The sequence below is a fragment of the Saimiri boliviensis genome, chromosome X (assembly GCF_048565385.1).
Source record: "Saimiri boliviensis isolate mSaiBol1 chromosome X, mSaiBol1.pri, whole genome shotgun sequence".
In the NCBI taxonomy this organism is placed as follows: Eukaryota; Metazoa; Chordata; class Mammalia; order Primates; family Cebidae; genus Saimiri; species Saimiri boliviensis.
This window is the reverse complement of record NC_133470.1, coordinates 24,924,848-24,947,543: the sequence shown is the minus strand read 5'-3', so window position 1 is coordinate 24,947,543 and position 22,696 is coordinate 24,924,848. Positions and strand designations below refer to the sequence as shown.

The 22,696-nt window shown below is 40.1% G+C and overlaps 2 protein-coding genes across 2 annotated transcripts; both read right to left on the bottom strand.

Annotated features, from left to right (window-relative positions):
* Positions 1–5,249: 5,249 nt before the first annotated feature.
* LOC141582854 (DDB1- and CUL4-associated factor 8-like protein 1) lies at positions 5,250–7,064 on the bottom strand. The gene has a single exon (XM_074392135.1). It carries the CDS (start codon positions 7,062–7,064, stop codon positions 5,250–5,252), a length of 1,815 nt encoding a protein of 604 aa, XP_074248236.1.
* An 8,380-nt stretch (positions 7,065–15,444) lies between these two features.
* LOC120366599 (DDB1- and CUL4-associated factor 8-like protein 1) lies at positions 15,445–17,235 on the bottom strand. The gene has a single exon (XM_039475634.2). The coding sequence runs from the start codon at positions 17,233–17,235 to the stop codon at positions 15,445–15,447; it is 1,791 nt and encodes a 596-aa protein (XP_039331568.2).
* Between the last annotated feature and the right edge of the window lie 5,461 nt (positions 17,236–22,696).

The window sequence follows — 22,696 nt, the reverse complement described above, 5'->3', positions numbered from 1 at the left end:
ATCAGACTGTGGCACAGTTTTAAGAATATTTCAACAGTCCTCGAGTCAAAATGGGCTGTCAGAGGAGCCCTGTGTTTTACAGAATGGGTTTGTCTTAGCATCTCTGCCACATTGTCATTGGCTAGGAACAGGTCATGAAAGGCATGGCATTTGTGCCAATATCATGATAGAGGGCAGTAGCTGGGGACCTCTGTCAGTTACGATCCCTGTGTAAATCAGGAATGATAATAATAAACCAACTACCACTATAAGCCTCAGAACCTCATGACAGTATGTCCAGTTTTTAAATGATATGCTAATAAGTAGAAAAACAGAATAAATTGTATCTAAATAGATTGTATTATCACAGTTTTATAATAGAATATTAAACTTGACTATGTCTTTAAAAGAAAAATGTAAAACAAGTCTGCATATATGCACTGAAGTAGTATTTAGTTATTTAATAGATCAGTCATTTCAAAGAATTTGTGCTGAAATGGTAAGATTTTCAAAATAAGTGAAATTTATCAGTATATAGCTCTGTTTCTGGTGTGGTCCTGATTACACACACACACACCCCCCACATACACACATGCAGGCACGCACACACACACACACACAGAGAAAGCAGATGCACGGAAACAAACACAAACATTCATGCATAACTTTTGAAGGTTGAATGAGGAATACTTTCTTGTTTGTCTTTTAAGCTTTTAACTTTTTTCAAAATTTTACTTATGCATAAAATGCAGTCAGAAAATAATTTTGTAAAATAATTTTGAAATACACAAACTATCATAGTAGAAATGTGGTCATGATTGAAGCTGTTTGTCAAATATTTCTGGTCCCCTGCTTCCAAGCACATGGTAGGAATGCTCTTCCTGGTGGCCTCATAGTTAAGTGGGGCATATGATTAGATTGAAACAATGAGTTGAGAAAAGTATGATGTATCACTTCAAGGCTGAAGCATTTAATTGCTGCTATAAGATACTCCAAAGTTCTTTTTCCTCTCTGCATTGATAACCAGAAATATTGAAAGTGGTGGATATTTCATCAGCTTAAGTATCTGAGAAGCAACCAGGAGCAAAGCCCCTCTGCAAACTTGTGATTGACATTTAGCAGTAGTAGAAGATAAACCTTTGTGTTTAAAGCACTGAGATATGCAAGTTGTAGTCTTTGTAACATAGTCTTTAATGAGTGCCACAAAATTGGTTATTAGAAAATGGGTACTGCCATAAGAAAAACCTCAAATATGAGGCATTAGCTTCAGGACTCTGTGTCAGATGGGAAGAAAACACAGCAAAGTATGTGTGCGCACACACACACACACACACACATCTCAAAAATAACTGTAGACAATTGTTCTGTGATATTCTTGCCAAAAATGAATAACCTCAATCTGATCATAAGAAAACATCAGGAAAACTCAAATTGCGATGTATTTTACTAAATGCCTGATCAGTACACTACAAAACTGTTAAGGTCATGGAAGACAAGAGGAGACTAAGAAAAAGTCACAGATGAGAGGAGGCTAAGAAGATCTAACAATTAACATATATTATTGGATACTGGAAAAGAAGAAAAACATTAATGGGGACACAGATGAAATTTGAATTAGTTCTATAATATAGTTAATATTGTTAATTTCCTGGTTTTGATAATTACACGATTGTTAAGATGTTAATGATACAGGAAGCCAGATGAAAGGAATATGATAACTATTTTCTGTAAGTTTTCTGTAACTTTAACTTACTTCAAACTAAAATGTAAAAGGATATAGTGGAAGAACTGAGTAGCTTTGTCAAAATGTCATGCAAAGGTGAGTAAAAAATTCTTCATGTGGCCGGGCGCGGTGGCTCAAGCCTGTAATCCCAGCACTTTGGGAGGCCGAGGCGGGTGGATCACGAGGTCGAAAGATCGAGACCATACTGGTCAACATGGTGAAACCCCGTCTCTACTAAAAGTGCAAAAAATTAGCTGGGCATGGTGGCACGTGCCTGTAATCCCAGCTACTCAGGAGGCTGAGGCAGGAGAATTGCCTGAGCCCAGGAGGCGGATGTTGCGGTGAGCCGAGATCGCGCCATTGGACTGCAGCCTGGGTAACAAGGGCGAAACTCCGTGTCAAAAAAAAAAAAAAAAAAATTCTTCATGTGAAAAACGAAAAGAATTGTGTGTGTGTCTTTGTGTATCAAGTTCAATTGCTCCCTTTAGGGACCTAGAGAGAGAGAGAGAGAGAAAAAGAGAGAGAGAGTGTGTGTGTGTGTGTGTGTGTGTGCGTGTGTGCGTGTGTGTGTGTGTGTGTCAAGTTCAATTTCTCCTTTTACGGATCTATAATTCCTCCACATGGCAAATGTCCAAGTCTAAGTAACCAGGGGATTTCTTCAGTCCAAAGCATGGGAGGTTGCATCAGTCAAGGTTCAATCAGAGAAACAAACACTCTGAGAGTGATACACACATAAGCAGGGACTTATAATAGGGTCCAGGCTTTATTGAACTGTGGAAGCTGGTTAATTAGTTTCAGCGAGGCTTCTGTCTTTGCATCAGATGCTGAAACCTGAGGTCAGCAGGGAATCAGGAAGAAGAGACGATGCAAAGTAGAGGAAGCAAGGGTAAATAGAATCCACTAGGAATATCTGGAGCTCACAAAGACTGACTGGAACCCATACTGATCTTTTACTGCCTTCAAACCTCCAATTTCAATGACATCAATGACCTTAACGTAAAAGCGGGCATTCTTTTTCTATGGAGCTGGTGAAGAAGAAGGAAGATATGAGGGAGAACTGGAGCAGGTGTGGGCCCAGATGCTGCCCCACACCAACAACGTAAGCCAAGATATAAGCAAAAAGGTTGATGAGCTGCAGCAGCGCCTTTCTAAGCATAAAGCATAAAATAAATGTGGCTACTACTTTATTTTGTCTCCCCAATCTTTCACCAAATGCCTCTTGTAGCACAAGCAATCTCAGAACCATTCAGGGAACCCTGAGTAAACTTTCAGTTTAGCTAAGAGGGCAGAATATAAATTCCCCACAGAGGCAGACCTTCCAAACAGCAGGTGGAAAAATAACCGCATAACTTATCTGCTTTGACTTTTGCTCTCATTGACACCAACTGTCACTTGAAACACCAAATGATGTTTTAATGTTTTGTTAATATTATTGCTGATATACAACCCATAAAGTTATACACGGAGCCCGACGCTTGGAATCCAACTTTATAACTCTCTTATTATGGTCCATAATTTCTCTTTTGGGACTCTTTATAAGACCCTTTCCTGACAGGAGAGCTTGGTAGGGGCTTCTTGAGGCTCCCAGACCAGAGGACAGTTGTCCCTAGCTTTGGATCTCAGTTAGCAGGAACTTCATTCGTTATATTCCATTCTGAATTCTAATCTCATTATGCAATTACTCTACATATCCCACCCCCCAAAAAAAGAGAGGTAATATTAATCTCAAGAAGTATTACCTAGGAAAAGCCATTGCCAGGACACAGGATGTTTTATTACATCCTTCTTTTCCAAGACAAAACAGGAAATAATGGTGCAGTACAGGCTGGGTGCATTGGCTCATGCCTGTAATCCTAGTACTTTGGGAGGCTCAGGTGGGTAGATCACCTGAGGTCAGGAGTCTGAGACCAACCTGGCCCACATGGTGAAACCCTGCGTCTACTAAAAATGCAAACAATAGCCGGACATGGTGGCACACACCTGTGGTCCCAGCTACTTGGGAGGCTGAGGCAGAATTGCTTGAACCCAGGAGGCAGAGTGAGCCAAGATTGTGCCACTGCACTCCAGCCTGGGTAGCCAAGTAAGACTCTGTCTCAAAGAAAAAAAAAAGAATTGTATGGTATAGTTCTTGGGTGTTAGGAAAAATGCAATCTTCTGAATTCATTTACACAAATAACAAATATAAAATAAAAACAAATATTTTTATTGAAGAGTAACTGGATATCTAGCAACTTAAATTTATTTTCAGTAAAGCTTAAAACAATTTTTAAATCAATTTAAACTCATAAAACAACTCAGAAAACTTTAAACAATGGATGGATGTCAAATTTTACGTAAAACTTAAAGCAATTTTTAAAACAATTTAAACTCATAAAACAACTCAGAGAACTTTAAACAATGTATGGATGTCAAAGAGGATTTTTCTAACAACTATATCAAATGGTTATATGTAAGTATAAAACAATTTTTATTGCGACAATTTTGAAAACAATTTAAACTCAAAACAGCTGATTTTAAGTACTACATAGATGTCAAATAGAATTTTTCTAACAGCTATATCAAATGGTTATATGCATGTATAAACAATTTTTATTGCAACTTATTCTTAAATGTTAATTAAAAATATTTTTTCAAATATGAGAGATGTTTATATTCCTAGCTAGCATCTTATAGGAGATGTTTTCCCAGGAGGACTTCCTGGAATGCAATGCTGTGGGAGTTCCCAACCATAAAATTTCAGGAAAATTAATGTGCAGAGAAAACAATGTCATATGATTAAATTCAACTGAGTTCTTATCAACTTCAGTGTACTCAAATTCACCAATATGATTAACGTATGGATTCAGAAAATGCAGATAATCCCAAGTTATTTGCTCTAAGGGGATGAATTACCTGGGTAGGAATTCATCTACACACTACTCTTGTTTTCCTTTTCTGAGGCTGCGTGTGTGTGTGTGTGTGTGTGTGTGTTTGTGTGTGCATGTGTATGTGTATGTGTATGGTCAAGTGTCAGTATTCAAAGAACAGAAATATGGTTTGCTTTATTTTACCCCTAAAGTATAAACACATTTATGAACCTTTCAAGTCAACTAAAGAACTTAATCTTCAAATTAAATTGTTAAAAGATGAAAAAAGTAAAACGGTAGTAGTTTTCAGAATGTTAGAAATGAGTAGATACATTAATAAGGCCACTAACTTTATCAACAAAATTAGGAAATTTTGGAGGTCAACTATAAGAAAAAGAGGCATAAATCAGTTGCGTATGCACTCATATAAGGGGAAACAGGCAACAAAAGAAACAGAGGAAACGAATGAGACGCAAAGAATGTGTGGAAGGAAGAAAGGAAAGTAACGAAGGAAATGGACGAATAGGTTTTTAGCATATATTTGGAAAACTAGAAGACAAAAAAGCAAATCTATTAACCTATTGACAATTCTAAATTAGTCAAACTGAATTTTCAAGTCCAGTGTACTTAAGTGGCATCTAGCTGGACTGGATATGAGGCCTTCAAGATGGCAAGCACTCCCCTTGATCTTGGCCCTCCTCTTAAGATGGATCTGAGGTGCTGGAAGCCTCATCCAACTCTTCATCTGGGAACTCAGCTCTGTGATACCAGCCAGGGTCATGACCTCGCTGTGACATCTGTTGCATGAGAAGGCCGAGCCTATAGCTGTCAAACATGCCAGTAGGGTGCAAGCTATCTAAATCTCGTTCCTTCTTGTTCCTCTTAATCACATCTTTTAACCCAGTAAGCTCAGTGGCAGCTTCAGCTGTGGGTGTCCAGATCTTGACATCACGATCTAGGCCACTGGTCACCAACATAGGTAGGTAAGGGTGGGGTTCAAGACAGTTTACTACACCTCCTCTGTCCCCCTCCATGTACTGGATGATCTGGCAAGATGATTTCTCCCAGAAGAAGATGTGCCCACAATCACTACCGCTCACGACAAACTCACTCCTGGGGCCATAGTACTTAACATCTTTGATTCCGTCATTATGTCTGTGTCCCTTAAATCTCTTAACATATTGAGCACCATCACTGTCAGAGGAGTAGAAGATGTAAATATCTTCATCACTGTAGCTGGCCAGGAGCTCTGTGCCATCATGGCTGTACACAATGCTGGTGATGTTTGTTAAGACATCACAATCCACCAGATGATGAGGAGAGAATTTCTTAAGTACTCCATTGTTTTCTTTCTCATCAATTCTCCTCTGGTCGTAAATCCTTACAAACTGATCTTCTCCGCCCACTGCAAATTGGTAGGTATTGGCAGGACTTATAGAGATTGTATACAGTCCCACTCTCTTCCCCATTTCTCTTGTTACCACAACTTTTGAAGCCGGCCGGCTTTGTCTGAGATCAACGGTGAAGACAACGGCATCTTCACCTGAAGTGAGGAACTTATAAGGAGAGTCTGGTTCCACAGCCAACTCGTGGGCAGCTCTCCTGTGCTGTACCACATGCTTAGTATTCTCGCAATATGATGCATTAATTAGTTCTGCTACCCGTACCTGCCCATCGTGGCCACACGTGGCCAGTGTGGAATCACCACAGTTAGGAAAGAACTTAATGTGGGTGACGTTAATTTCGTGACCACTCTCAAAGTTCAGTACTGGCTGCTGCCGCACCCAGTCCCACACTGTCACCTTTAGGTTACCACCACTAGTGGCCAGCCGGGTACCACGCTGGTTAAAGCATACAGTACCGATAGAACTGAAATGGCCTTCAAGACGATATTGCAGGCAGAAACGCTGCACAAAGGCTCTTGCCCCACAGGCCTCATAGACAAAGCGGGTACTTGAACCCAGCTGCCGCTGGCGAAGAGCAGTAACGACCTGCCAACGAGGTCGAGGCAGGGCAGATGTCTCTGCGGAAATCCACTCCTCCAGCACCCTATCCACCTCTAACAAACACTGCTCATGGTAGGCAGCATCGCATCGTGGACACACCTGAGGCTGTTCCTCTTCCTCCGCCCCTCCCTCTGTTCTCTCCTCTCTTTCCTCCTCCCCTTCTCTCTCCTCTCCTTCCTCCTCCCCTTCTCTCTCCTCCTCTCCCAGTAAAGGGTAATAAAATAAGCTTCCACCATGCATGAGGTAATGGTCAAACTCATCCATGCTCTCAAGTTCCACGTCTTCACCTGAACCTTCTCTGTCAGTGCTTCGATTTTCTGTGCTGGTATTGTTCAGGAAACCACCATCCCTGGTATCACCGCCACCTTGGGTAGATGGCTCTGGGGCTGTCATTTCTATGTCCGAGGACGCCTCCGTCGCTGCCGGCGCTCCGGACTGCCCCTCTATACTGAACAGGCTTTCAGTCCCTAAGTCTGGTAAACCATCTGTGTTGCCCTCTTGGTGGGACATCTTGAACAATGTTTGCTCTAGCTGTTCTAGAAAAGCAAACGCCTAAAAGCTCAGAGAAGAGAGCGGGCCTGCCCTGAGGACAGACGGTGGCAGAAAGCGGTAGTTGAGCGGCAAAGAGACCCTAACCTGATTGGCTAATGAAGGCGACAAAATAATGACGTCAGTACGGGAGCCTATGAGGTTCAGAAGGCGTCTTACCTGCCCGTCTCTGACCGGCAAAGGAGGGCGACAAACTAATCACGTCAGTATGGGAGCCCGTGAGGTTCAGAAGGCTTCTTACCTGCTCCTCTCTTAGCGGCATGCATCCAGACTGCTCTCATTTTTCCAGCCCCAGAGCCCCAGTGCCATGAGGTCTTACACTGTAAGTCGCTGTGGTTTTTTGAAGATTGAAACTTGCTGCACTTTGGAAAATGTTCTCATTAGAACGGTCACGCCGTGAATGCAAAGAACTCTGATACTCTTAGTCCTGCCACCAGACGGCAATATTTTGGCATGATAGTGACGTCTGTACTATATAGGTGTATCTTAAGCTAGACATAGGCTCTCAGATGAGGGTGTATGTCTGATTAATGTAAGAAAATGATCCAAGGAAAGACAGCAGACACCAAGGAAGAATGAAATCTCGGGTGAACACCCTTCTAAGGATAGCTTCAGCATGATCCTCCTTGGAAACTCTGGAGAGTGAGTTATGTCCTAGTTATCCTTACACCAGTCAAGGGAGTGAACTTTCATAGTCCTAGACTGTTCAGTCATTGGTTAAAGGCCCCGCTGGGAGGGATGAGCACATCAATTCCCAGATGTCCCAGATACTTTAAAATCTCTGCACCTGTGGGTGAAAGCAGCTTCGGCAGCTTGAGAACTAGAGGGCTGTACATTAGTACTGATGCTTGGAAAGGAAAAAGTAGATGGTACAAAAAGGGATTTGAAAGGATCTTCCAGGAACATGAACATTAACAGCCACAGGGTAGCTAATAGTGACTATTAGAAGAAAAAGTTGCAAAAGGATACCGAAGAAACTGATTAACATTGGTAATCTGTGGATAGAGAAGGTATCTACATTTTTCTAAACTTTGTATTACTTCAGTTGTTAAAACAAACATGCATTCTTTTTAATATCTAAAATATGTACATTGGAAATGCATAAGGCATATAACTGTGGACAATTCAGAAAACAGTGTGCATATTACTGATTAAAAGATAAGAAATGTGATCAAAGCAATATTCATTGAAAGAAGAATCATAGGTTTGAATATGTTCCTTATTAAAAAATTATTTAATTAGACAACAATTTTAGAAAAAAACCCAGAAAACCATCAAAAATCAGATAATTTGAAGCATAAAATCATAAATTATAATATGGATAGTCTATTATAATACAGTAAATAGAATACTAGTTTTTAAAAGTACTTCATACATGAAATTTTGGCAAATTAGGTATGGAATACTTGTTTTCTTTAAAGTGTTTAATGCATTTAATTTTGGCAAATTAAATAATGATAGAAAACATTGACAAGGCTGGGTGTGGTGGCTCACGTCTGTAATCCCAGCACTTTGGGAGGCTGAGGCGAGCAGATAACAAAGTCTGGAGTTCAAGACCATCCTGGCCAACCTGGTGAAACCCTGTCTCTACTACAAATGTAAAAATTAGCTGAGCATGGCAGTGGGTGCCCATAATCCCAGCTGCTCGGGAGGCTGAAGCAGGAGAATCACTTGTCAGGAGGTGAAGCTTCCCGTGAGATGAGACCATGCCACTACACTCAAGTCTGGTGACAGAGCTAGACTCTCTCTAAAAAAAAAAAAAAAAAAAAAAAAAAAAAAAAGGATAAGGAAAGAAAGAAAACATTGATAAATATAATTTGAAGCATAAAAAAGAAAAACTTGAGAGTTGTTTAAAAATATAGAGGAATAATAAATCCATTCCATCTATCTGAAAAAAAAAAGAAATGTATGGAGAATAAAAATTATCTAAAATGATATAAGTACACAAAACATGAACCAATTAACTAACACGGAGGAATGTAAAAACTGTATCAAGATTCTCAAAAAAGTTCTCAGTTGCCGGGCGCGGTGGCTCAAGCCTGTAATCCCAGCACTTTGGGAGGCCGAGGCGGGTGGATCAAGAGGTCAAGAGATCGAGACCATCCTGGTCAACATGGTGAAACCCCGTCTCTACTAAAAATACAAAAAATTAGCTGGGCATGGTGGCGCGTGCCTGTAATCCCAGCTACTCAGGAGGCTGAGGCAGGAGAATTGCCTGAACCCAGGAGGCGGAGGTTGTGGTGAGCCGAGATCGCGCCATTGCACTCCAGCCTGGGTAACAAGAGCAAAAACTCTGTCTCAAAACAAAACAAAACAAAACAAAGTTCTCAGTAAAGATGTTGTGTTGTTTTTCTGATATAATTTCCATGCTAAACAAATTGTTAATCACATATAAAACAATGGAAAGCCAAACAATTTGTTTTCGAATGGAGCACAATAAGGCAATCACAATTATCAGTAATTGGCAAAGGTAACAGACACATAGGAGCCCATGTGCACACACATATACGCACATCCCCACGCAACCATGTTTCCATAATAGTCCAATCTCAAGTATATTTAAATGAGAATACCTGATTTCATGAAAACAAACTCAGTCATTCATTAAGTGACATATCTGCTGAGAAAAAAGATTAGGGCTACTTCAGGAATGAAAAATCAGCTTACTGTTACAATTATTAAAATATAACGTGAATATAACGACATCTCTTTAGCATGAAAAGTAATAACTTGAACTAATAGTAATTAACATTTTTAAGTGGGGCCAAGCAATAAGCAAAAATGGCCAAGTATGATCCTGGGAACTCATTTCAGTTTGCCAAGCAATTAGCTGGCTGAGACCTAGAGCACCCTCTACTTCCAGGGAGAGGAGGTGTACTTTTACTTAACTTCTCCAAGGATGGATGACTTCCTACTATTGAGAGCAGGGCTACACACATATCATAAACTTCAGTGTTTCCAAAGGCAGGGCAGCTGGCTTTCCCAGACAACCTTGATATCCCGGTACCACAACATTTTGTTCCCACAGTGATGACAGTGATGAATTTGTTCTCACAGTTGACCCCTAACACGGGAAAGTAGGAAACAGGAAGTGTCCCTCCACTTGACTGACCATGGCATGGCTCCTTGCGGAAAGGTGGAAAAAAATCAGAATATTCACACCTTCTCTTGATACTCTTGCCCTATAAATTTCTGCAATAAAACCTTTTCCTTAATGTTAGTTCCTGTCTTTTGAGAAGCAGATGCCAAGATGGGATTAAACAGGCAAGATATTTAGTGGATAAAATGGGGAGGAATCCTGAGGGAGCTGGAGTAGTCATCATACTGTGGTGCAAGTCTAACCATTGTGCAGGAGAGAAAAGAGGGTACATTTGGGTAGGAAATGTATCAGACGGTGGCACAGTTTTAAGAATATTTCAACAGTCCTCGAGTCAAAATGGGCTGTCAGAGGAGCCCTGTGTTTTACAGAATGGGTTTGTCTTAGCATCTCTGCCACATTGTCATTGGCTAGGAACAGCTCATGAAAGGCATGGCATTTGTGCCAATATCATGATAGAGGGCAGTAGCTGGGGACCTCTGTCAGTTACGATCCCTGTGTAAATCAGGAATGATAATAATAAACCAACTACCACTATAAGCCTCAGAACCTCATGACAGTATGTCCAGTTTTTAAATGATATGCTAATAAGTAGAAAAACAGAATAAATTGTATCTATTAAATTGTATCTATAATAGAATAATTGTATCTATAATAGAATATTAAACTTGACTATGTCTTTAAAAGAAAAATGTAAAACAAGTCTGCATCTATTCACTGAAGTACTAGTTATTTAATAAATCAGTCATTTCAAAGAATCTGTGCTGAAATGGTAAGATTTTCAAAATAAGTGAAATTTATCAGTATATAGCTCTGTTTCTGGTGTGGTCCTGATTACACAAACACACACACACACACACACACATACACAAATGCAGGCACGCAAACGCACACACACGCAGAAAAAGCAGATGCAAAGAAACAAACACAAACATTCATGCATAACTTTTGAAGGTTGAATGAGGAATACTTTCTTGTTCGTCCTCTATGCTTTTAACTATTTTCAAAATTTTAATTATGCATAAAATGCAGTCAGAAAATCATTTTGTAAAATAATTTTAAAATGCACCAACTATCATAGTAGAAATGTGGTCATCATTGAAGCTGTTTGTCAAATATTCCTGGTCCCCTGCTTCCAAGCACATGGTAGGAATGCTCTTCCTGGTGGCCTCATAGCTAAGTGGGGCATATGATTAGATTGAAACAATGAGTTGAGAGAAGTATGATGTATCACTTCAAGGCTGAAGCATTTAATTGCTGCTATAAGATACTCCAAAGTTCTTTTTCCTCTCTGCATTGATAACCAGAAATATTGAAAGTGGTGGATATTTCATCAGCTTAGGTATTTGAGAAGCAACCAGGAGCAAAGCCCCTCAGCAAACTTGTGATCGACATTTCGCATTAATAGAAAATAAACCTTTGTGTTTAAAGCACTGAGATATGCAAGTTGTAGTCTTTGTAACATAGTCTTTTATGACTGCCACAAAATTGGTTACTAGAAAGTGGGTACTGCCATAAGAAAAACCTCAAATATGAGGCATTAGCTTCAGGACTCTGTGTCAGACGGGAAGAAAACACAGCAAAGTATATGTGTGCGTGCACACACACACACATAACTCAAAAATAACTGTAGAAAATACTTCTGTGGTATTCTTGCCAAAAATGAATAACCTCAATCTGATCATAAGAAAACATCAGAAAAACTCAAATTAGGAGGTATTTTACTAAATGCCTGATCAGTACACTAAAAAACTGTTAAGGTCATGGAAGACAAGAAAAGACTAAGAAAAAGTCACAGATGAGAGGAGGCTAAGGAGACTTAACAATTAACATATATTGTTGGATACTGGAAAAGAAGAAAAACATTAATGGGGACACAGATGAAATTTGAATTAGTTCTATAATATAGTTAATATTGTTAATTTCCTGGTTTTGATAATTACACGATTGTTAAGATGTTAATAATACAGGAAGCCAGATGAAAGGAATATGATAACTATTTTCTGTAAGTTTTCTGTAACTTAAACTTACTTCAAACTAAAAAGTAAAAGGATATAGTGGAAGAACTGAGTAGCTTTGTCAAAATGTTATGCAAAGGTGACTAAAAAATTCTTCATGTGAAAAACGAAAAGAATTGTGTGTATGTCTTTGTGTATCAAGTTCAATTGCTCCCTTTAGGGACCTAGAGAGAGAGAGAGAGAGAGAGAGTGCGTGTGTGTGTGCGTGTGTGTGTGTCAAGTTCAATTTCTCCTTTTAGGGATCTATAATTCCTCCGCATGGCAAATGTCCAAGTCTAAGTAACCAGGGGATTTCTTCAGTCCAAAGCATGGGAGGTTGCATCAGTCAGGGTTCTATCAGAGAAACAAACACTCTGAGCGTGATACACATATAAGCAGGGACTTATAATAGGGTCCAGGCCTTATTGAATTGTGGAAGCTGGTTAATTAGTTTCAGCGAGGCTTCTGTCTTTGCATCAGATGCTGAAACCTGAGGTCAGCAGGAAATCAGGAAGAAGAGACGATGCAAAGTACAGGAAGCAAGGGTAAATGGAATCCATGGGGAATATCTGGAGTTCACAAGGACTGACTGGAACCCAAACTGATCTTTTACCGCCTTCAAACCTCCAATTTCAATGACATCAATGCCCTTAACGTAAAAGCGGGCATTCTTTTTCTATGGAGCTGGTGAAGAAGGAAGATATGAGGGAGAACTGGAGCAGGTGTGGGCCCAGATGCTGCCCCACACCAACAAGGTAAGCCAGGATATAAGCAAAAAGGTTGATGAGCTGCAGCAGCGCCTTTCTAAGCATAAAGCATAAAATAAATGTGGCTACTACTTTATTTTGTCTCCCCAATCTTTCACCAAATGCCTCTTGTAGCACAAGCAATCTCAGAACCATTCAGGGAACCCTGAGTAAACTTTCAGTTAAGCTAAGAGGGCAGAATATAAATTCCCCACAGAGGCAGACCTTCCAAACAGCAGGTGGAAAAATAACCGCATAACTTATGTGCTTTCGCTTTTGCTCTCATTGACACCAACTGTCACTTGAAACACCAAATGATGTTTTGTTTAATGTTTTGTTAATATTATTGCTGGTATACATCCAATAAAGTTATACACGGGGCCCCAAGCTTGGAATTCAACTTTATAACTCTCTTCTTATGGCCCGTAAGTTCTCTTTTGGGACTCTTTAAGACTCTTTCCTGACAGGAGAGCTTGGTAGGGGCTTCTTGAGGCTCCCAGACCAGAGGACAGTTGTCCCTAACTTTGGATCTCAGTTAGCGGGAACATCATTCCTTATATTCCATTCTGAATTCTAATCTCATTATGCAAATTATTCTACATCCCCCCCCCCCAAAAAAAAAGATAGGTAATATTCACCTCAAGAGGTATTACCAAAGAAAAGCCATTGCCAGGACATAGGATGTTTCATTACATCCTTCTTTTCCAAGACAAGACAGCAAAGAATGGTGCAGTACAGGCTGGGTGCATTGGCTCATGCCTGTAATCCCAGTACTTTGGGAGGCTGAGGTGGGCAGATCACCTGAGGTGAGGAGATTGAGACCAACCTGGCCCACATGGTGAAACTCTGTGTCTACTAAAAATACAACATTAGCCAGACATGGTGGCACACACCTGTGGTCCCAGCTACTTGGGAGGCTGAGGCAGAATTGCTTGAACCCAGGAGGCAGAGTGAGCCAAGATTGTGCCACTGCTCTCCAGCCTGGACAGCGAAGTCAGACTCCGTCTCAAAAAAAAAAAAAAAAAAGAAGAATGGTGTAGTATAGTTCATGGGTGTTAGGGAAAACACAATCTTCTGAATTCATTTACACAAGAGATATAAAATAAAAACAAATATTTTTTTGAACAGTAACTGGATATCTAGCAACTTAAATTTATTTTCAGTAAAGCTTAAAACAATTTTTAAATCAAGTTAAACTCATAAAACAACTCAGAGAACTTTAAACAATGCATGGATGTCAAATTCTAAGTAAAGCTTACAGCAATTTTTAAAACAATTTAAACTCATAAAACAACTCAGAGAACTTTAAACAATGTATGGATGTCAAAGAGGATTTTTCTAACAACTATATCAAATGGTTATATGTAAGTATAAAACAATTTTTATTGCAACAATTTTGAAAACAATTTAAACTCAAAACAGCTGATTTTAAATACTACATAGATGTCAAATAGAATTTTTCTAACAGCTATATCAAATGGTTATATGCATGTATAAACAATTTTTATTGCAACTTATTCTTAAAAGTTAATTAAAATATATTTTCCCAAATATGAGAGATGTTTATATTCCTAGCTAGCATCTTATAGGAGATGTTTGTCCCAGGAGGACTTCCTGGAATGCAATGCTGTGGGAGTTCTCAACCATAAAATTTCAGGAAAATTTAATGTGCAGAGTAAACAATGTCATGTGATTAAATTCAACTGAGTTCTTATCAACTTCAGTGTACTCATATTCACCAATATGATTAACGTATGGATTCAGAAAATGCAGATAATCCCAAGTTATTTGCTCTGAGGGGATGAATTACCTGGGTAGGAATTCATCTACACACTACTCTTGTTTTCCTTTTCTGAGGCTGCATGGGTGTTTGTATGTGTTAGCAATTAATCTAAATACTACTTCTCTTTCCTTTTCTGCTACTGTGTGTGTGTGTGTGTGCCTGTGTACGTGTGTGGCCAAGTGTCAGTATTCAAAGAACAAAACTATGGTTTGCTTTATTTTACCCCTAAAGAATAAACACATTTATGAAACTTTCAACTCAAGTGAAGAACTTGGTCTTCAAAAGAAATTGTTAAAGGATGAAAAAAGTAAATAGGTAACAGTTTTCTGAATGTTAGAAATGAGTAGATACATTAATAAGGCCATTAACTTTTTCAACAAAATTAGGAAATTTTAGAGGTCAAGTATAAGAAAAAGAGGCATAAATCAGTTGTGTATGCCCTCCTATAAGCGGTAACAGATAACAAAAGAAACAGAGGAAAAGAATGAGAGGCAAAGAATGTGTGGAAGGAAGAAAGGAAAGTAACGAAGGAGATGAAAGAGATGGTTTTTAGCATATATTTGGAAAACTAGAAGACAACAAGCAAATCTATTATCTATAGACAATTCTAAATTAGTCAAACTGAATTTTCAAGTCCAGTGTACTTAAGTGGCATCTAGCTGGACTGGATATGAGGCCTTCAAGATGGCAAGCACTCCCCTTGATCTTGGCCCTCCTCTTAAGATGGATCTGAGGTGCTGGAAGCCTCATCCAACTCTTCATCTGGGAACTCAGCTCTGTGATATCTCCAGCCAGGGTCATGACCTCGCTGTGACATCTGTTGCGTGAGAAGGCCGAGCCTATAGCTGTCAAACATGCCAGTAGGGTGCAAGCTATCTAAATCTCGTTCCTTCTTGTTCCTCTTAATCACATCTTTTAACCCAGTAAGCTCAGTGGCAGCTTCAGCTGTGGGTGTCCAGATCTTGACATCACGATCTAGGCCACTGGTCACTAACATAGGTAGGTAAGGGTGGGGTTCAAGACAGTTTACTATACCTCCTCTGTCCCCCTCCATGTACTGGATGATCTGGCAAGATGATTTCTCCCAGAAGAAGATGTGCCCACAATCACTACCGCTCACGACAAACTCACTCCTGGGGCCATAGTACTTAACATCTTTGATTGTGTCATCATTTCTGTGTCCCTTAAATCTCTTAACGTATTCAGCACCATCACTGTCAGAGGAGTAGAAGATGTAAATATCTTCATCACTGTAGCTGGCCAGGAGCTCTGTGCCATCATGGCTGTACACAATGCTGGTGATGTTTGTTGAGACATCACAATCCACCAGATGATGAGGAGAGAATTTCTTAAGTACTCTATTGTTTTCATTCTCATCAATTCTCCTCTGGTCATAAATCCTGACAAACTGATCTTCTCCGCCCACTGCAAATTGGTAGGTATTGGCAGGACTTACAGAGATTGTATACAGTCCCACTCTCTTCCCCATTTCTCCTGTTACCACAAATTTTGAAGCCGGCCGGCTTTGTCTGAGGTCAATGGTGAAGACAACGGCATCTTCACCTGAAGTGAGGAACTTATAAGGAGAGTCTGGTTCCACAGCCAACTCGTGGGCAGCTCTCCTGTGCTGTACCACATGCTTAGTATTCTCGCAATATGATGCATTAATTAGTTCTGCTACCCGTACCTGCCCATCGTGGCCACACGTGACCAGTGTGGAATCACCACAGTTAGGAAGGAACTTAGCGTGGGTGACGTTAATTTCGTGACCAGTCTCAAAGTTCAGTACTGGCTGCTGCCGCACCCAGTCCCAAACTGTCACCTTTAGGTTACCACCACTAGTGGCCAGCCGGGTACCACGCTGGTTAAAGCATACAGTACCGATAGACCCGAAATGGCCTTCAAGACGATACTGCAGGCGGAAACGCTGCACAAAGGCTCTTGCCCCACAGGCGTCATAGACAAAGCGGGTACTTGAACCCAGTTGCCGCTGGCGAAGAGCAGTAACGGCTTGCCAGCGAGGTCGGGGCAGGGCAGATGTCTCTGCGGAAATCCACTCCTCCAGCACCCTATCCTCATCTAACAAACACTGCTCATGGTTGGCACCATCGAATCGTGGACACACCTGAGGCTGTTCCTCTTCCTCCTCCCCTTCCTCTGTTCTCTCCTCTCCTTCCTCCTCCCCTTCTCTCTCCTCCTCTCCCAGTACAGGGTAAAAAAATAAGCTTCCACCAAGCATGAGGTAACGGTCAAAGTCTGCCACGATCTCAAGTTCCACGTCTTCACCTGAACCTTCTCTGTCAGTGCTTCGATTTTCTGTGCTGGCATCGTTCAGGAAACCACCATCCCTGGTATCGCCGCCAGCTCGGGTCGATGGCTCTGCGGCCGCCATTTCTGTGTCTGAAGATGCCTCCATCACTGCCGCCGCTCCGGACTGCCCCTCTGGACTGAACAGGCTTTCAGTCCCTAAGTCTGGCAAACCATCTGTGTTGCCCTCTTGGTGGGACATCTTGAACAATGTTTGCTCTAGCTGTTCTAGAAAAGCAAACGCCTGAAAGCTCAGAGAAGAGAGCTGGCCTGCGCCGAGGACGGACGGTGGCAGAAAGCCGTAGCTGAGCGGCAAAGAGACCCTAACCTGATTGGCTAATGAAGGCGACAAAATAATGACGTCAGTACGGGAGCCTATGAGGTTCAGAAGGCATCTTACCTGCTCGCTCTGACCGGCAAAGGAGGGCGACAAACTAATCACGGCAGTATGGGAGCCCGTGAGGTTCAGAAGGCTTCTTACCTGCTCCTCTCTTAGCGGCATGCATCCAGACTGCTCTCATTTTTCCAGCCCCAGAGCCCCAGTGCCATGAGGTCTTACACTGTAAGTCGCTGTGGTTTTTTGAAGATTGAAACTTGCTGCACTTTGGAAAATGTTCTCATTAGAACGGTCACGCCGTGAATGCAAAGAACTCTGATACTCTTAGCCCTGCCACCAGAAGGCAATATTTTGGCATGATAGTGACGTCTGTACTATATAGGTGTATCTTAAGCTAGACATAGGCTCTCAGATGAGGATGTATGTCTGATTAATGTAAGAAAATGATCGAAGGAAAGACAGCAGACACCAAGGAAGAATGAAATCTCGGGTGAACAACCCTCTAAGGATAGTTTCAGCCCGATCCCTCTGGAAAACTCTGGAGAGTGAGTTATGTCCTAGTTATCCTTACACCAGTCAAGGGAGTGAACTTTCATAGTCCTAGACTGTTCAGTCATTGGTTAAAGGCCCCGCTGGGAGGGATGAGCACATCAATTCCCAGATGTCCCAGATGCTTTAAAATCTCTGCACCTGTGGGTGAAAGCAGCTTCGGCAGCTTGAGAACTAGAGAGCTGTACATTAGTACTGATGCTTGGAAAGGAAAAAGTAGATGGTACAAAAAGGGATTTGAAAGGATCTTCCAGGAGCATGAACATTAACAGCCACAGGGTAGCTAATAGTGACTATTAGAAAAAAAACGATGCAAAAGGATACTGAACAAACTGATTAACATTGGTAATCTGTGGATAGAGTAGGTATCTACATTTTTCTAAACTTTGTATTACTTCAGTTGTTAAAACAAACATGCATTCTTTTTAATATCTAAAATATGTAAATTGGAAAAGCATAAAACATATAACTGTGGACAATTCAGAATACAGTGAGAATATTACTGGTTAAAATATAAGAGTATAAAAAATGTGATAAAAGCAATATTCATTGAAAGAAGATTCATAGGTTTGAATATGTTCCTTATTAAAAAATTATTTAATTAGACAACAATTTTAGAAAAAACCCAGAAAACCATTAAAAAATCAGATAATTTGAAGCATAAAATCATAAATTATAATATGGATAGTCTATTATAATTCAGTAAACAGAATACTAGTTTTTAAAAGTACGTCATACATGAAATTTTGGCAAATTAGCTATGGAATACTTGTTTTCTTTAAAGTGTTTCATTCATGTATTTTTGACAAATTAAATAATGATAGAAAACATTGACAAGGCTGGGCGTGGTGGCTCACATCTGTAATCCCAGCACTTTGGGAGGCTGAGGCGGGCAGATAACGAAGTCTGGAGTTCGAGACCATCCTGGCCAACCTGGTCAAACCCTGTCTCTACTAAAAATATAAAAATTAGCTGAGCATGGCGGTGGGTGCCCGTAATCCCAGCTCCTTGTGGGGCTGAGGCAGGAGAGTCACTTGAACTCAGGAGGTGAAGCTTCCTGTGAACCCATACCATGCCACTACACTCAAGTCTGGTGACAGAGGTAGACTCTCTCTGAAAAAAAAAAAAAAAAGAAAAAAGAAAGAAAGAAAACATTGATAAATATAATTTGAGGCATAAAAAAGAAAAACTTGAGAGTTGTTTAAAAATGTAGAGGAATAATAAATCCATTCCATCTACCTGAAAAGAAAAATAAATGTATGGAGAATAAAAATTATCTAAAATGATGTAAGTATACAAAACCTGAACCAATTAACTAACATGGAGGAATGTAAAAATTGTATCAAGATTCTCAAAAAAGTTCTCAGTAAAGATGTTGTGTTGTTTTTCTGATATAATTTCCATGCTGAACAAATGTTTGATCACATATAAAATAATGGAAAGCCAAGCAATTTGTTTTCGAATGGAGCACAATAAGGCAATCACAATTATCAGTAATTGGCAAAGGTAACAGACACACAGGAGCCCATGTGCACACACATATACACGCATCCCCATGCAACCATGTTTCCATAATAGTCCAATCTCAAGTATATTTAAATCAGAATACCTGATTTCATGAAAACAAACTCAGTCATTCATTAAGTGATGTATCTGCTGAGAAAAAAGATTAGGGCTGGGTGAAAAATCAGCTTACTGTTACAATTTTTTAAATATAATGTGAATATAACGACATCTCTTTAGCATGAAAAGTAGTAACTTGAACTAATAGTAATTAACATTTTTAAGTGGGGCCAAGCAATAAGCAAAAATGGCCAAGTATGATCCTGGGAACTCATTTCAGTTAGCCAAGCAATTAGCTGGCTGAGACCTAGAGCACCCCCTACTTCCAGGGAGAGGAGATGTACTTTTACTTAACTTCTCCAAGGATGGATGACTTCCTACTATTGAGAGCAGGGCTACACACATATCATGAACTTCAGTGTTTCCAAAGGCACGGCAGCTAGCTTTCCCAGACAACCTTGATATCCTGGTACCACAACATTTTGTTCCCACAGTGATGACAGTGATGAATTTGTTCTCACAGTTGACCCCTAAAGAGTGATTAAAATGTTAAAGCATATATCTGAAAGTAGATATGGAAAGTTGATAGTGGGAATCAGGGGCTTATGAGAGGTGCTGAGCAATCAAATAAGTCAAGTAGGGCTCAATGAGGTTTAAGCATAGAACAAAGGAAATTTATGGGTATAGTAGACATAGTGGGTATGTAAGTTAGGTAGTAGTAGATTTATATTTAAGATTTCAGTACTACAGCTTTTCTTAGGAAATATTCCTTCATTGGAGTGGATAGTTGAAGTAATGATGAGTTGAAGGTCGCTGGAGAGAAGGTGATTAAGTAACTGAGAGTGTAAAGTTTTGATACGTAGACATTGAAATCACCAATGATAATAGCAGGATCTGGGATAGAGTGGACAAAAGTGAGGCAGGTGTTAAAGTCTTTAATAAATTAGACAGACTTACTGAGATGATGGTAAATTATAGCATAACGGATGGCATGATTGTCAAAGGGAGAGAGGTATTGCTTGGTATTTAGGGATGTCTATACTGAAAGTAGTGGGGGAGTACACTGTGTTCTCTGAAATACATGAAATAGTGGAGCATAAGCAGTACACCATTAGGAGGTATTAGAGAATAGCTAGGCTTTTGAAGTAGCTCAGATATAAGGCAGGGAAATAGATGGCATACTCAGTGAAAGGAATGAGAATTTAAAGGCATTTCTCCGTAACCAAGAGCTGTGAGAAAAGTCCTTACAGATACAGACAAAGTGAAAAGGAGATCCAGGTAAGAAAAAGAAATCATGGGCATACAAGTCTTAAGGCAGACAGATAACCAGAGTGGCTAATGTTTTGGGCTGTGACCAAGCATTGCAGGCATATAAAGCATGTTGGGGCTGGTTATTTTAGAATGCATCCAAACTGTTATTCTCAGCAGCTCAGTGGTAGAAAGGCACCACAGCAGCCTCCAGGATTGCAGCTTCATCACATGAGAATTACTGAAAAAACTTCCCCAGGCTATGGCACAAAGTTCTCAGAGTGTTTTAGTCTTTGGCAGCGATATAATCTCTTTTTCATCTTTTGTGAATATGTCTTCACAATATTTTAGAGGCAAATTGGGATGTATTGCCTTGGGACCTGGCTGCTATATTAAGGTGAATTTCAATCTGGAATTCATCTAACATTCCTTTTCATAGGACTGGCTCAATAGCTAGGAAATAGCAGTTTACCAAATCTTCCCCATATAAAAGCTAAAATCCAAAGAATTAAGTGTGGTTTGTCCTGGTTGGTCCTGACAAAAACTCTTTTTCTAGAGTGACAGTGAGTATGTTATTTATTATTCTAGTAGTCACTAGTATAGAACAAGGTAGAAATAGAATGTCACCTGGCTTATGCCTGCAATCCTAGCACTTTGGGAGGCTAAGGCAGGAGGATCATTTGAGTTCAGGAGTTCAAGACCAGCCTCAGCTACAGAGTGAGACAGTGTCTCCATTAAAAAGAAGGAGAAGGAGAAGAAATAGAATGCCACTTTGTACAAAAATGGAGATTTGATTTGCTAATTTTGGAAATAATTATTTTTTAAAAAGTGTTTAGATTGTTGGAAGATACCAGTGTTGTATTACTATTCTTGTCACATGCATAATAAATTTAGAAGCTAAAGGATGAATCACTCACTAATGACAATTGAGGAAGCTCAAGCTGAAGAATCCAGTGCTAAGTAAAGCCAGGGGACCTTCAATGTCTCAGGGCAGTGTCCCAAACAACCATTATGTTGGCTCCAGTGTACCTACAACTTCCTCAGGTAGATTATAATACAGAGAAGTAAACATTAAGGAGCATGATAGGAGCAGTGGTGTAGGAGCTAGGAATAGGTGGATAGAGAGCATGCAATTGAGGGTAGTCCTTCTTAGTGGACAATTCTAGAAAGACAGTAGTACGATTTTATCTCTTGATTATCCTATTTCAGGGTCACAATGGCAAATAACCACAAAGATTATAAGAAAATTTATTTATTTTAATGAAATCTAAGTAATTACTTTTTATTATTATTATTATTTTTTAGACGGGGGTTTCACCATGTTGGTCAGGCTGGTCTTGAACTCTTGACCTCAGGTGATCCGCCCACCTTGGCCTCCCAAAGTGCTGGGATTAAAGGCGTGAGCCACTACACCTGGCCAAAAATAATTTATTAAAGTGACCTTGGTGTATGGAATACTATGCAGCCATAAAAAAGAGTTCATGTCCTTTGCATGGACGTGTCTGAAGCCGGAAATCATAATTCTTAGCAAACTAACACAGGAACAAAAAAAAAAACCAAACACCACATGTTCTCACTCATAAGTAGGAGTTGAACAATGAGAACACATGGACACAAGGAGGGGAACATCACACACTGGGGCCTGTAGAAGGGCAAGGGCGGTGGGTAAGGGGAAGGAGAGCATAGGATGAATACCTAATGCATGTGGGGCTTAAATCCTAGATGACGGGTTGATAGGTGCAGCAAACCATTATGGCACATGTATACCTATGTAACAAAACTGCACGTTCTGCATATGTATCCCAGAACTTAAAGTAAAATTAAAAAAAAAAAAATCCTTGGTGTTAGAGGATGCCAACTTTGGTAAGGAGATGGGTTAGAGTTATCGTCATCGTGGTGAAACTTTCTTAAGCATTTAGATTAACCAGGCAGTTTTCTATGTATTTTTAAATTTGGTGCTTCCCTA

Excerpts from the sequence above, each read along its gene's own strand:
- LOC141582854 (XM_074392135.1), bottom strand. The coding sequence starts at position 7,064 with ATGTCCCACCAAGAGGGCAACACAGATGGTTTACCAGACTTAGGGACT.
- LOC120366599 (XM_039475634.2), bottom strand. The coding sequence starts at position 17,235 with ATGTCCCACCAAGAGGGCAACACAGATGGTTTGCCAGACTTAGGGACT.